This window comes from Protomyctophum parallelum (genome assembly GCF_964188405.1).
Source record: "Protomyctophum parallelum genome assembly, chromosome: 22".
NCBI lineage: Eukaryota > Metazoa > Chordata > Actinopteri > Myctophiformes > Myctophidae > Protomyctophum > Protomyctophum parallelum.
In genome coordinates, this window is record NC_139714.1 from 7,460,181 (window position 1) to 7,474,255 (window position 14,075).

Sequence of the window (14,075 nt, forward strand, 5' to 3'; positions counted from 1 at the left end):
CCAAGTGCTTGTCAGGGTGGGGGGTCCCCAGTTCAAATCCAAGTGCTTGTCAGGGTGGGGGGTCCCCAGTTCAAATCCAAGTGCTTGTCAGGGTGGGGGGTCCCCAGTTCAAATCCAAGTGCTTGTCAGGGTGGGGGGTCCCCAGTTCAAATATGACTATTTTGGGTTGCGGTCTGAAATGTTTGGAAAGCCTTGGTCTAAAAGGCTTCTTCACACGGGAACTGACATTACGCCATGAGCACCCTGTTGCTCCAGGCCTTAGCCCATTCTGAACGGGCACCCATTTTGGTGTTGGCATCATATTATGCTTTAGCTATTGAAAAATAGCAGATCTACAAGCTCATATCGCGCCACCGAGTGGCGCGATACGAGCTTGTAGGTCTGCTATTTTTGAAAAATCTAAGAACGACTGTGACATTTTTAGAATCTGATCTCAGGTCAGAATGGGTTCATCAGACCAGTGTGTGTCCGGCGGAAACCTCGTATGAATCTGATCTCAGTTCAGAATGGGTTAATACCATGACAGTGGATCACTACACTGTCTTCCTGTGTGTTAAATGATTCAAAATACATTCATGATCTTCTATCTTTGCTGGACGGAAGGAAAGAAAGAAAGAAAGAAAGAAAGAACATGAAAGGAATGCAGTCCTGTATGCATTAATTCCCTACAGTATATACAGTACAGTATATATTCCTCCAGGGATCTAAACATATGGTCATGCACCGCAGAGTTCCAATCCAAATGCATCACGAAGGTCTAAAAACACTGCGTAAGCGGGATGACTCCTGCTTAAAATCATATAAGATCGACTATTTTTGGTGAATGTTGCCCATAATACAAATGTTAGGGTTCAAGTGCATGGTTATAACGGAGAAAAACAAACCTATCCTGTTCCTATCCCATAAAGATTTGGCGGCCACCCAGTGGTAACTTAACCTATTTAGACCTGAGGACGATTTGACAAATGTCTTCTAAATCCTGACAGTTTTCTGAGAAACACATGTTTCTATGTCAGACTTGTCAGTCGTTCTCAAACATTTTCATGTCAAGGACCCGCTCGTAGCGCGGCACCAATAGCTAAAGTATAACATAATGCTAGAAACACCAAAAGGGGTTCCCAGTCCTCCTGTGAAGATCTACAGTAGCTAAATAAGCATATTACTTAGTGGTGCTAAAACGTCCCCGGCCTCGTTCCTATGAGTTATGACACAACACAGGTCTTGCACCCATAATGGTGAATTAACACATTCTGACCTGAGATCAGATTCATACGAGGTTTCCACTGGACACCCACTGGTCTGAATAACCCATTCTGACCTGAGATCAGATTCTAAAAATGTCAGTCGTTCTTCGATTTTTCAAAAATAGCAGACCTACAAGCTCGTATCGCGCCACTCGGTGGCGCGATATGAGCTTGTAGATCTGCTATTTTTCAATAGCTAAAGCACAACATGATGCGAACACCAAAACGGGTTCCCGTTCAGAATGGGTTAAGATAAGCTTAATTCACCATTACTAAATCACATGATATAATAATATTGAAACAAGAGCGTACAAAATAAACACATTGAATTCCCACAATTCTTAATACAACCGGTACTGGAACACAAATATAATAATAATAATCAAAGTAAATAAAGATAATGTCCACACACTGCAAAATGCTGCCGTGTGCTTTATCATCCTCTATGCAAACAAACAATACTTGGCCGACGGCGAAGGTGAAATAAATCACGGACAACATTCTGTGTGCAGACAATTACTTTTCTTTACTATCTCTAATAATAGCCTGACTCCAATTAAAGTCTCATTCTCTCTGTATGAGGTAAATAAAGGCCCTGACTCCTATTAGTGTGTCTATTTATAGGTTCAAATGGTAAAAGAAAATAAAGATAAATGGCGCATATGAAGTGTCTTTACCCACTGTGCTTTACAGTGTGGATTACATTCATCCAAACATGCAAGGCTCATCGGCTGCAGTTAGGAGTTCAATGACTTGCTCAAGAACACTTCTGACAGTGACCCAGAGCTGGGGATCGAACCGGGAACTTTCTGATTACCCAAGCAGCCGTAAGCCATTTGCAGCGCCCACTGCTGCCCTAAGATTGTCCACAATAGACACCATTTGGTCTCAACTGGAAACTAAAACTCTTGGAAGCGCCCATGGCCGGCTGCCATGTTAAGTCATGGTCAGATGGGCGAGCCGTTTATTTTAATGGTCAATCAATCGATTGTGTTACACCTTCAATCAAGGGGACTAACATAGTATACGTTAAGTACTTATTGGCATCACTTCTTAAAAAAAAAAATCATAGTGTCTTGCCAATTATATTGGGGCCTACATGCAATACTCTCCGAGCACACAGTACAGGTTAAGAATCCATTGATAAACAACAATAGTGCGAAAGCAGCCACTGCACACAGTTGTTCACACTCATTACACACTCCAATACCATCCAGCTATTCATCTTCAACTGCTTATCCAAAGTTGGGTCGCAGTTCCACCAGGGGACCCCTCACTTCCCTTTCCCTGTAGGTTAGCCCATTCTGACTGGGGGATCCCGAGGCATTCCCACCAAAGCTACACGGTTTGCCACATGGCCTCCTCCCAGCTGTGTCCTTTTACACTACAGTACGTAAAGGAGCTATGGCTCTACCCAAAGTCCATCATAGATGACTGAGATTCTCACCTTATCCCAAAGGGAGATGCCAGCCACCCTCCTGAGAGAACTCAAATTGGCCACTTGTGTCCACAATCTCATGACCCAACCCACCCACATGACAATAGGTGACTGTAGGTCTTGACTGGTAGATCGATACGTCTCCCTTTTCATCACAAGCGAGCAGTAAAGCGAACGCAACACAGGTGCTGCTGCTGATTCTCTGGCTGATCTCACGCTCCATCCTATCCCAAACTCCAGATGAAGCGGCGATCAGTTCAAATTCTTTGAGAATTCTTTCAACCCGGGTATAAATGATAATGATTTACGCCAGCAGGGGAACAGAAACTGTCAGTTAAAAAAGCATATATGTTACCGTCACTGGGAACTTGGACTCAAATATAAACAGACTAATATTACGCCGAGAGTAAGAATAGCATACAAAACGTCACATTTTAAATTATTTCTGCACAAAATAATCAACACCCCAAATCATCTCTCTCTCTCTCTCTAGAAGACACGACACATGGGATTGGTGGTTCTGGTTGCTGAAAACATTTACTCATACAATACACTCAGTATATATTCTGTACAAACACTGCTTGCTTCTCCAGCAGGGAGAGAACTGTCACTGTGTTGACTCACTGCACATGTATATCAAAACAAATGCTGCAGGTGTCAAATGTTTAAATTGTCTCAAAAGTTAGAATTCCACAACAGCGCCTATTGCAGAATCATTTGCGTTGAGGTTCCTTTTCATAAATACCTTACCTAATGTAAAGTTGACTTTGTGTAAAAGTTTCTCAGCATCATTATGATGCACACAGAGTCTTTGTATAGCCCATATGGACGCAGGACTTTTGCAACAAACATCTATGTTTTGTTTCTGAAAGCCGGACACTTCCCCTTCACATTCTGTGGGATTTTACAAACGTAACCACTTATATTGCCTTTATAAACTGGACCTGAGTTGTCTCTGTACTTGGACTGTCTACAGTGGTGGAGACTCTACACACCAAATATCTTTGCCATGAATATCATTGTAAGCTTGTAGATCGGCTATGTTTGGCTAATGCTATTGGATTGATCAGCTGGGTCGCGGACGTAATTTATCTATAGTGAATAACATTGGGTGATCTTTGAGGTTTGAATCAAATGTAAAGTGCAATATAAATACAATTGATTATTATCATCATAATCATCATCATCTTAGAATCATCTCATATAAGAATTGTGGTCCAAAAATAAACAAACTGTCTCTGCAATATTGTTGGGGAGGTGGCTCTGTATCGTTTAAGATAATCAGTCACTCTTGATACTCTGGCCAAAAGGTCAGTTCTTCATATCCATGAGAGAATGCACCGGGATCATTTGTTTTATTTTTGGAACACATTTGCATTGCAATATAGAAAAAAGTCTGCTGGGAATTCAGAGGTAAACATTTGGAGAAAACAGCAGATCTGCAAGCTCACAAAGCTTTTCCCACCCACTCCTTTCATGTGTTTTCATGTCTCTTCATCTTTCTTGCTTTGCATTTCTAGCATCTGATTGTTTATCGGAATGTATAAATATCAATACATTTTTGTAAAATAAAAACAAAAAGAATACAGTGTTTGACTGACTGAAGCATCACTTCACCATCAACAGGCCGCGTACAGGTGCTCCTCGCAAGATTTCTGACCAGGGAGTGAGAAGGATGGTCAGAAGAGTAGAAGTGTTACAAAGAAAACAATAGGCAATGCACTCCACCGCCAAGGCCTCTATGGGTGCTAAAAGGCATGTCGAAGCTCATTTAAAGTTTGCTAAACAGCATTTGGACAAGCCTACTGAATACTGGCAGAATGTTGTCTGGTCATGACGAGACCAAGATTTAACCTTTTGGCTGTCATACTACACTCCATGTTTGGAGGAGAAATGGCACTGTGCATCACCCGAATAACATCATGGCATGGGGTTGTTTCTCATCTCGAGGTACTGGCAGACTTCATGTAATTGAAAGAGCAATGAATGGAGCCATGTATCAGGAAATTCTTGAGATGAATCTCCTGCCATCCACCAGGATGATGAAGATGAGACGTGGCTGGACCTTCCAGCAGGACAACGATCCAAAGCACAAAGCAAAGGAGACTCTCAAATGGTTTCAGAGGAAAGAAAATCAAGGTGTTAGAATGGCCCAGTCAGTCAACTGACTTAAACCCCATTGAAAATGTGTGGAAAGAACCTAAGAAAAGGGTTCAACAGAAGGCACCAACCAATCTGTGTGGAGGAATGGGAAAAGATCACACCTGAGCAGTGTGGGCGATTAGTTACTTCATACAAGAAGCGTCTTGAAGCTGTCATTACAAACATCTACAATCTACTAAGTATTAAATTAATTTCAGTTAGCGTGTTCCATACTTTTTTCCTGTGTTATTGCACTTAATTCCACATAATTTATGAACTTGAATGTTGTGATTTCTTTTCATGTGTGGATTACTTGAGTCAATACCAATGTCTGGTAGAAATGTCCTATCAATTGCATCTTTGGAAATAAACGTACTGAGAAAAAAGTTGACGTGTTCAATACTTATTTCCCCCATGTATGTGTGAATGTGCCTGCCAAAAGTCCTTGTGCGCAAACCAGGATTTGTTTGTGTTTGTGTGTGAGAGTTTGCGTGTGTGCGTGCACACGCACTCGCTCGTTCATGTGTGCCAATTTCTGACAAAACACTCACATTCAGGCGTAATCGGTTGGTCCAAGTCCCAATAGCTCTGTACTCTGCAGTAGACCTATCGGTGCTCTGGTATTGGAAGATGTCGTACCTCCCTGGAGCGTCTCCATTCTCGTTGAACACCACCGGCGTACCCGCACTTCCTGGAAAAAATGCAAAACAAACATGTTCAACCACTTCAACTCTATACAGTACTAGTGTCGTTTCTGCATTTCGCTCTACATTAACCCATTCTGACCTGAGATCAGATTCATACGAGGTTTCCGCCGGACACACACTGGTCTGATTAACCCATTCTGTCCTGAGATCAGATTCTAAAAATGTCAGTCGTTCTTCGATTTTTCAAAAAATAGCAGACCTACAAGCTCGTATCGCGCCACTCGGTGGCGCGATATGAGCTTGTAGATCTGCTATTTTTCAATAGCTAAAGCACGACATGATGCCGACACCAAAATGGGTGCCCGGTCAGAATGGGTTAAATACAGCAGTTCCAATTGTGCCTGCTCATTTCTGCTCATCACTACCAGTTTAACTTGTGTGTCCTCTATCATGTACAGTATGTGTTCTCTGTCCTCTCTCTCGTCTGGATTAAATTGGAATCCTGACAGGTAAAGTGCATTACAAGTTAAACAAATGATGTTCACTAAAGACCTGGATAGATGGGGAGACCTGTCAGTCTATATCAACGGTTACTATCAGAATATAGAGCTATTCAACACTTGTTAAAAATATACAGTATATTATACACTGTATATTCTCACACAAGTCAAGCTTGATATACACTTAGTTGCGCGCATTCAGTCCACCCACCTGCTATTTTCACATGCAGAGCAAATAGCAGACCTAATGAAGCGAGACAGCGTGCCACCATGTTTAATTCAGGCATTGGACTGATGCAAAACTGCTCATGTGTTTTTCTAGGCAATTTCTGTGCCGTATACCTAGCTTCTCTAGGTATGAAGATCTTGGTTGGGGCAGCTTCCATTTGTCCTAAACTTTGCTGAGCTGTTTAGCAGCTAGAAAGAATATTGTTTAGGTAATTTCACCAGGCAGTGAAATACTGTGCTGAGGCTAGGCCTGGAGTAATGCTGTTCTATGTGACGTCGGGCCATAGTTTTCTCTGAGTGGGGAATATGTCACAACTGCTTTATGGTCAGAAAACATTAAGAAAGACGGAGCTCCATTTATTATGTGTGGCTGCTCCGTCTCCTCCAGGGGTCGTTAGCAACTGCTACGTGAGGCTAAGACTATTATTTGACACCATCAAAACAACTTATATTGAGCAGGGGAGGATTAACCCTTTGTGGTGCCCGGTGCTACGACCCGTTTCCGTGCCCCCCCCCCGGACCAAAGATGGACGCTTCACCGGCGCGCGTCACTGTTTTAGTGCTCTTTCAGCAGCCTTTGCTCTAAATGTCAGTGGTCTTGCGGCGATAGTTCAGTTCTTCTTTCACTTTCTCCTCGCCGTTTGGAGTCAAGTGGAGTCAATGTTCATGTGGACTGACCTATTAAAGATCTGGCCCCCCCTATGAAAACTCAAAACTAAACTAAAAGAATGGCTGACCTCAAAATACAACTCGGCAGAGTTTAATAATTGCAATTTCGGCATTTAGCAGGCGCTCTGATCCGCAGAGCTACTGTATTTACAGTAAGCAAGGACAACACATGGTAATACATCAAAGTAAGTATCATGATTAGTCATATTATGCACTTTATGCTTTTCTCTATTCTTTAGAACTGCAATGATGAGGCCTGCACAACCACGTTTTTCCACCCACCTTACTTATAATGTGACAGCATTATTTATAATGAACAACTCTCAATGCCATATATACATGATGCATATCACACATAGAACAATCCACAAATCACTTTATCACAGAATCACCCAGAACTATAGATACCACATAGAGTATCATAGCACAACCCATTAATCATATATAATCACAGTATCACCCATTACAGAACTAAATGCCACAGGGAGGAGGCTGAGGAGGTGGAGGGAATTTGAACGCCGACATCTGAACAACTATACTGTCTCAGCTAGCATGTAAAGTGAACGCAGAATATAGTGGCTGCTTAACCCATTCTGACCTGAGATCAGATTCATACGAGGTTTCCGACTGGACACACACTGGTCTGATGAACCCATTCTGACCTGAGATCAGATTCTAAAAATGTCAGTCGCTCTTCGATTTTTCAAAAAATAGCAGACCTACAAGCTCGTATCGCGCCACTCGGTGGCGCGATATGAGCTTGTAGATCTGCTATTTTTCAATAGATAAAGCATAACATGATGCTAACACCAAAACGGGTGCCCGGTCAGAATGGGTTAAATGGACTGCCTTGACGTACTGTGGCGACGTACTGTGTGTGAGTTAGCTTGAAGCGAATGAGAAACGGACCGATTAGTGGGAGTATATGAATGAACCTCCTGCCTTCTGTGGCCAAAGACAAGGACAAGTCTTGGCATGGACATTTTTGTCCCGTGTATGAACATGATGACCCCTGGGTAGAATAACTGCTAGGTTATATTAAGAATTAAATATTAAGAATAAGAATAAGATAGTCGTGTGTCTTAGGTGTTCTGTTTTCCTTAACTTCTGTAAACATCTCTCTTCTGGGACAAGTATGAAAATATTGAAATAGGCCGGTATACAGTATTGAGAAAGCGACAGTGGTACAGCAATACAAGCGTGGAGTAGAATGTAATGAAGAGGAGGATATAGAGAGAAATTGACAAGTGGCATAGCATAGCAGGCCAGGCTCCCTCGCTTAGCACAACCACAAGAAATGTAGGCAATGATAACAGAGAGACAGAGACAAGAATAGGAGATAGATGAATTGAATACTATAAATAGATATAATAACATTGCTCTCTCCCACTACCACCTGAAGTCATGAGAGGGAGGGACATGTAGGTATGTGGACGGATGGACGGACAGAAAGACAAGATTTTGTGTTTATTGATTAAGTTTGATCGCACTCGTCGCCACCGTCTGAATGCTAGGCGATCGATTAAATAGGTAATGAATCCAGAAGTGGAAGTCATGGTGGAGTCATGGTGGAGAATGGAGAGAGAGAGAGGTAGTGGAGAGGTGGAGAGAGAGGAGAGAGATGGGAGTCATGGTGGAGAATGGAGAGATGAGAGAGAGAGGTAGTGGAGAGGTGGAGAGAGAGAGAGAGAGATGGGAGTCATGGTGGAGAATGGAGAGATGAGAGAGAGAGGTAGTGGAGAGGTGGAGAGAGAGAGAGAGAGAGATGGGAGTCATGGTGGAGAATGGAGAGATGAGAGAGAGGTAGTGGAGAGGTGGAGAGAGAGAGAGAGATGGGAGTCATGGTGGAGAATGGAGAGAGAGAGAGGTAGTGGAGAGGTGGAGAGAGAGAGATGGGAGTCATGGTGGAGAATGGAGAGATGAGAGAGAGGTAGTGGAGAGAGAGAGAGATGGGAGTCATGGTGGAGAATGAAGAGATGAGAGAGAGGTAGTGGAGAGGTGGAGAGAGAGAGATGGGAGTCATGGTGGAGAATGGAGAGATGAGAGAGAGGTAGTCATGGAGAGGTGGAGAGAGAGAGAGATGGGAGTCATGGTGGAGAATGAAGAGATGAGAGAGAGGTAGTGGAGAGGTGGAGAGAGAGAGATGGGAGTCATGGTGGAGAATGGAGAGATGAGAGAGAGGTAGTCATGGAGAGGTGGAGAGAGAGAGAGATGGGAGTCATGGTGGAGAATGAAGAGATGAGAGAGAGGTAGTGGAGAGGTGGAGACACAGAGAGATGGGAGTCATGGTGGAGAATGGAGAGATGAGAGAGAGGTGGTGGAGACAGAGACGAGTATAGTGCATGCAGTGTGCAGAGAACGAGAGATGAGAGTTGGTGGAGAGCTGGAGAGACAGGGGAAGCAGCGAGCAATCGAAAGAGGAAGAGAGGAGTGAGAGAGAGAGAGATATTACAGAATGGGAATCGATAGAGAGATAGAGGGCGAGCTCTGCCTTCCTGATTGCCACCACCAGAAGTGATGAATGAAGAGAGTTCCCTGTGGGAACCACGGGGAAACCATTAGCACTTCTCCCTTCATACGACACACACACACACACACACACACACACACACACACACACACACACACACACACACACACACACACACACACACACACACACACACACACACACACACACACACACACACACACACACACACACACACACACACACACACACACACACACACACACACACACACACACACACACCGTCATGCCTTCCGTCAAACAGACAAGACCAGTGACTCTTGGACTATATACTTACATGTATGTCTGCACAGCATTTTCCAATTCTCTCTGTCCTGATTCATCTTTTTGCCGTTTGCCGTTTTCTTAATTTCTCTTTGCCCTCCATCTCCGCTTTTCTCTCTCTCTCTCTCTCTCTCTGTCTCTCTCTCTGTTAACCAAGAGTCAAACATACCTTCCTCAAGCCATTATATTATTTTCCCCGTCTATCAGTGTTGTTTTCGTCAGGACTGACGATAACGTAAATGACGACGTCAACGCCCCTTTTTCCAGGACTAAGACTGACTAAAACGAACGACCCTAAAATATTTCGGGACAAGACTGACGCTGACGAGCTAAATACCGTAGCTCTGTTTGATGACGATGACGAGACGTGTGTGTGTTATTGTTGACAAGACGAGGCTACACGAAAATGTTAGTGGATTTTGACGAACAAAGTTTTAAATGCATGAAAATGTTCCGCCAATAATGTCACTGCACTCGCCGCTATCCTCCTCTCCAGTCTCCTTTCCTAGTTGGTCACGCCCATCTGCATGCATGCACACACACACACACACACACTCACACACACACACACACACACACACACACACACCGTCCCATTTCGACTCTGTGTGCGTGTCCTCTTCAGACCACCACCAGACTGGGGGAAGCCGGCACCGCTATGATCACTTTGCTTGTCCCCGTGGATTGGAAATAGGATTTAAAAGGCTATCCGATGATAGCGTGGATTACAGCACAGTTGTGTGCAATTATTCAATAAAGAATTCACATATCACCGCACCTCGTCAAGCCTCCAGTGTCGGCTCAATGCGAAACATGTTGCACCGAGCCTAGCCTGGAAGCTAACGTCAATCAACAACAGTAGCTCTGGTCCATAGTGTAGTTAGGACTCATGAGTTCTATGGTACTTAATTTGATCCTTTCCCCTCACTCACACCCGCGGAAGCTGTGCAGGCAGCCCCTCGTTTTTAACATAAAAAAGATGTGAAAGCCTACTTTCCTCCTTCTAACACTATGGATCAGAGCTAACGTTATTCCAACTCCCAGTAGCAGTTCAAGTACCCGACCAGATGACATGGTTTCTAACTAAACGGTTATGGCCAAATAAAATGTAAAATCTACTATGGCTGTTACTGTATGTCCACAGAAGAAACACAGAGGTGTTTTCTTATGGTCATGTCACATATTTGCTGCACCAATTGAAGCCCCCCCCCCCCAAACCCTGTAGGATGCATTCCCCAAAACTCTCAGAGACATGCCCCCACCATCCAAACCTTCAATATTACTTTCCCCAGCTATTTATTTTTATTTACTTAGTGTTTTTCCTTTAATAAAGTTGTTTTTGATTCATGTCCCCCTTGTAAAGCATTTTTGGGTACTCAGAAAAGCTGTATATAAATTAATTTTGAGATATTATTACTACAAAAACAATGTTAAACTTATGTATTCACTATTCATTGATTCACTAGTATACCAAAATCCATTAAAAAAATGGCTCTCTCACAGTTCTTGGGTCAAATAATGATATGCGATTAAAATGTGATTAATCGAGATTAACTACAAAGCCTCTGATTCATTAGATTAAATTTTTTTAATCGAGTCCCAGCTCTAATTAATACCTGTACGCTATAGACATTTTATTTAAAGACTTTTTATTTTTTGACAAACTGGACTAAAACCTTTTACTAAAATGACTAAAACTGACTAAAACCCTTAGGAGTTTCCGTCGACTAAAACTATCAAGGATAGAAATGACTAAGACTGACTAAGACTAATTAAGCATTTTTTCAAATGACTAAGACTGACTAAGACTAATTAAGCATTTTTCCAAAAGACTAAGACTGACTAAATCTAAAAAATGCCTGCCAAAAACAACACTGCCGTCTATCCTCCCCATCGCCTATCCCTCTTACTTCCATTGCTTTTTGTTTCTCACTTTCTCCCTTCACTTCCTAGCCAGCCCCTCCTACTACAGTATATCCTTACAACTGCTTGCTGGCTTCCTCCCAAGAATTCTCTGTATATTTCCATCCATTTCTATACCCATGGCTGCCTTCCTCTTCCCTGACAGGCTGAGAAAAACCTGCCATGCTGACCAGAACTCACTAAGATAACTCTTTGGCACATACAGTACAGCATTTCCTGCAGCCATGTCAGTGCTGCAGCGGTGCCTGTCAGTCATGTGGTGTGTGTGTGTGTGTTGGGGGGGTAATCAGCGTGGGCACAGGCAGATATCGACACACCCCGTTGACAGGTTCACGCTTCGCTAGACGTGACCTTGGAGGAAAAATTAGGTTCTATGCCTCACCACTGGAAAACACAGAGCGCTCCCTGCCTGTCTCTGTGCGTGCGTGCGTGCGTGCGTGCGTGCGTGCGTGCGTACATGCGTGCGTGCGTGCGTGCGGTAAGTTTTGACAGCAGCTAAACACTCAAATAGTGCCTGATGTGACATGGGAATCAATAGGAGAGTCAGGGTTGAAGATGGCTACTTTGATGTCTTCTGAAGAGACAAGTAAAAGGTTAATCTGCTGCCGCCGAGGGGTGGTGGTTGTACTTGGCCTTTGAGTGGTATGTCAGTGTTTTTGAGTGGTATGTGGGTGCAGTACTTAGTTTAGACAGTTTTTGGTTTAGACTAGTCATTGGTTAGACCAGTCATTGCACACCTAAACCTAACATTAATGCATGTCTAACCAATGACTAGTCTAAACTAAGGTGCTATTTACACGAGGATGGTGTTCATATAAAACGTCAAAATAAAGTATCGTTTGCTGCTGTCATTTAGACGAGAACCGTGTTCTCAGGAGGTGAAAACGCAACGAAGTGAAACCGCCTCCCAGAGTGGAAATATTTGAGAACGCCGTTTCCTATGGTCTCCATATAAACAGGCAAAACGGTGAATCCGCAAAACTTATGACATCATGGCTCACGTTGGCTCACAGCGCATATGTTTATTACATTGATGCAGAGCAATATCATTATGATATAATGGAGTTCCTGAACAAGCCTCCCTCCTCGCCTACAAAGTGATGCTCATCAGCGATGTTGAATGTAAAACCATGATGTAAATAAAAAAGACTTGTGATAGACGGCAGCCGCGGCAGCAGCGTTTATTTAATAAATATATATCCTCCCGTGGCGCGCCCAGAGCAGTGTTGCGCCGCTTGCGTCTTCTTCTTGTACGTGGGTGACCTGTCTATTTGGCAGCCCGTTATCGCCACCTAGCGACAGTATAGCATAATAGCACATTATATCATAACGTGTGCGTTCTCGTGTAAAGGGTAAGAAAAAATGAGAACGCAACGGGACTTTGACGTGTTATATGGAGATGGTCGCCGTCTAAAAGAGGCCTAAGTATGCACCCCGGGGTGTGTCAGTGCTTTTGAGTGGTATATGTCAGTGCTTGGGAGTGGTATGTCAGTGCTTACGACGTACTGTAGAAACATGCCAGAATGACCTCAGTAGCGGTTGCCAAACGTTATCCTTAGAGCCCCCGTTCTTACTTGCAAGCAACAGAGCTGTAAGCCATAATGTGCGTGCCGCGCGTGCGGGCGTGTGTGTTAAGCATGCCAAACATTAAAACTCTTTCCGCGCCAACAGCACCATCTAGTGGTTTGCGCAGAATGCCACGGTTTTCAGGCGGCGCGGTTCCCATTTGAAGCGACACCACCGGTATTGACCTACTTCCGGGAACACAGAAGCATATCAGGGGCGTACATTAAAAAATGAAACACAGCTAGGCTTTACTACAGCAAAATCAAACGCCTTAAGACGAGTCTACTCGTCATGAGCGCCCCACATAATTAATTCATAGGATGACGTGTATACCTGTCAATTGCAACGCATGATGTGCTAATGTCAAATCATCATTAAAATCGTAGTGTTTCACCAATTATCTGTGACTAGCTTGCTTTACAGGGCAGGAGACAAACAAAATGTGAGTGGCCTTGGGTTTGGTTACCATTTAATGGGGATTGAGCCGGATTACATACACTCCATGGATACACCAGCTAGAGCAATGACTGGACTATGGCCATTGTGCTGTGGTGGTTTTCCATGATTAAAACTTGTCCTTCATCTCTATGCTAAGGTTGTCCTCGTCTTATTTTAATTTCATTAAGACTAATCAATATGTCCTTTCGTCACCCTGCCAGCACCATATTGTTCTCAGTTTTTTCTTTTTTTGTCCTTTGGTTCTCATTTCTTTCTATCTTCTACTCTTTTCCATACTCTGCTCTTGCGCGCGCTCTCCCCCTCTCTCTCCCTCTCTCCCAAACACAAATAAAACAAAAACATACGTTCCTACAGTATGGCTGCCCTCAGGGTATATTCAAGACTTAATCATTCTTAATCAAAACATTGTTGTATCTTTTCGCACCAGTTTAGGGTAAGCCAGCGGTGTTACCTCTGCACCAAT

General features: G+C 43.5%; 1 protein-coding gene across 3 annotated transcripts in view; it reads right to left on the reverse strand.

Moving 5' to 3' along the window:
• Nucleotides 1–14,075, reverse strand: part of grm8a (glutamate receptor, metabotropic 8a) — a 313,805-nt gene that overhangs the window by 32,524 nt on the left and 267,206 nt on the right. For all 3 annotated transcript variants that reach the window (XM_083758163.1, XM_083758162.1, XM_083758164.1), the window contains one exon: nt 5,376–5,515. In XM_083758163.1, the coding sequence (XP_083614289.1) occupies nt 5,376–5,515 (140 nt within the window). The remainder of the gene's footprint in view (nt 1–5,375; nt 5,516–14,075) is intronic.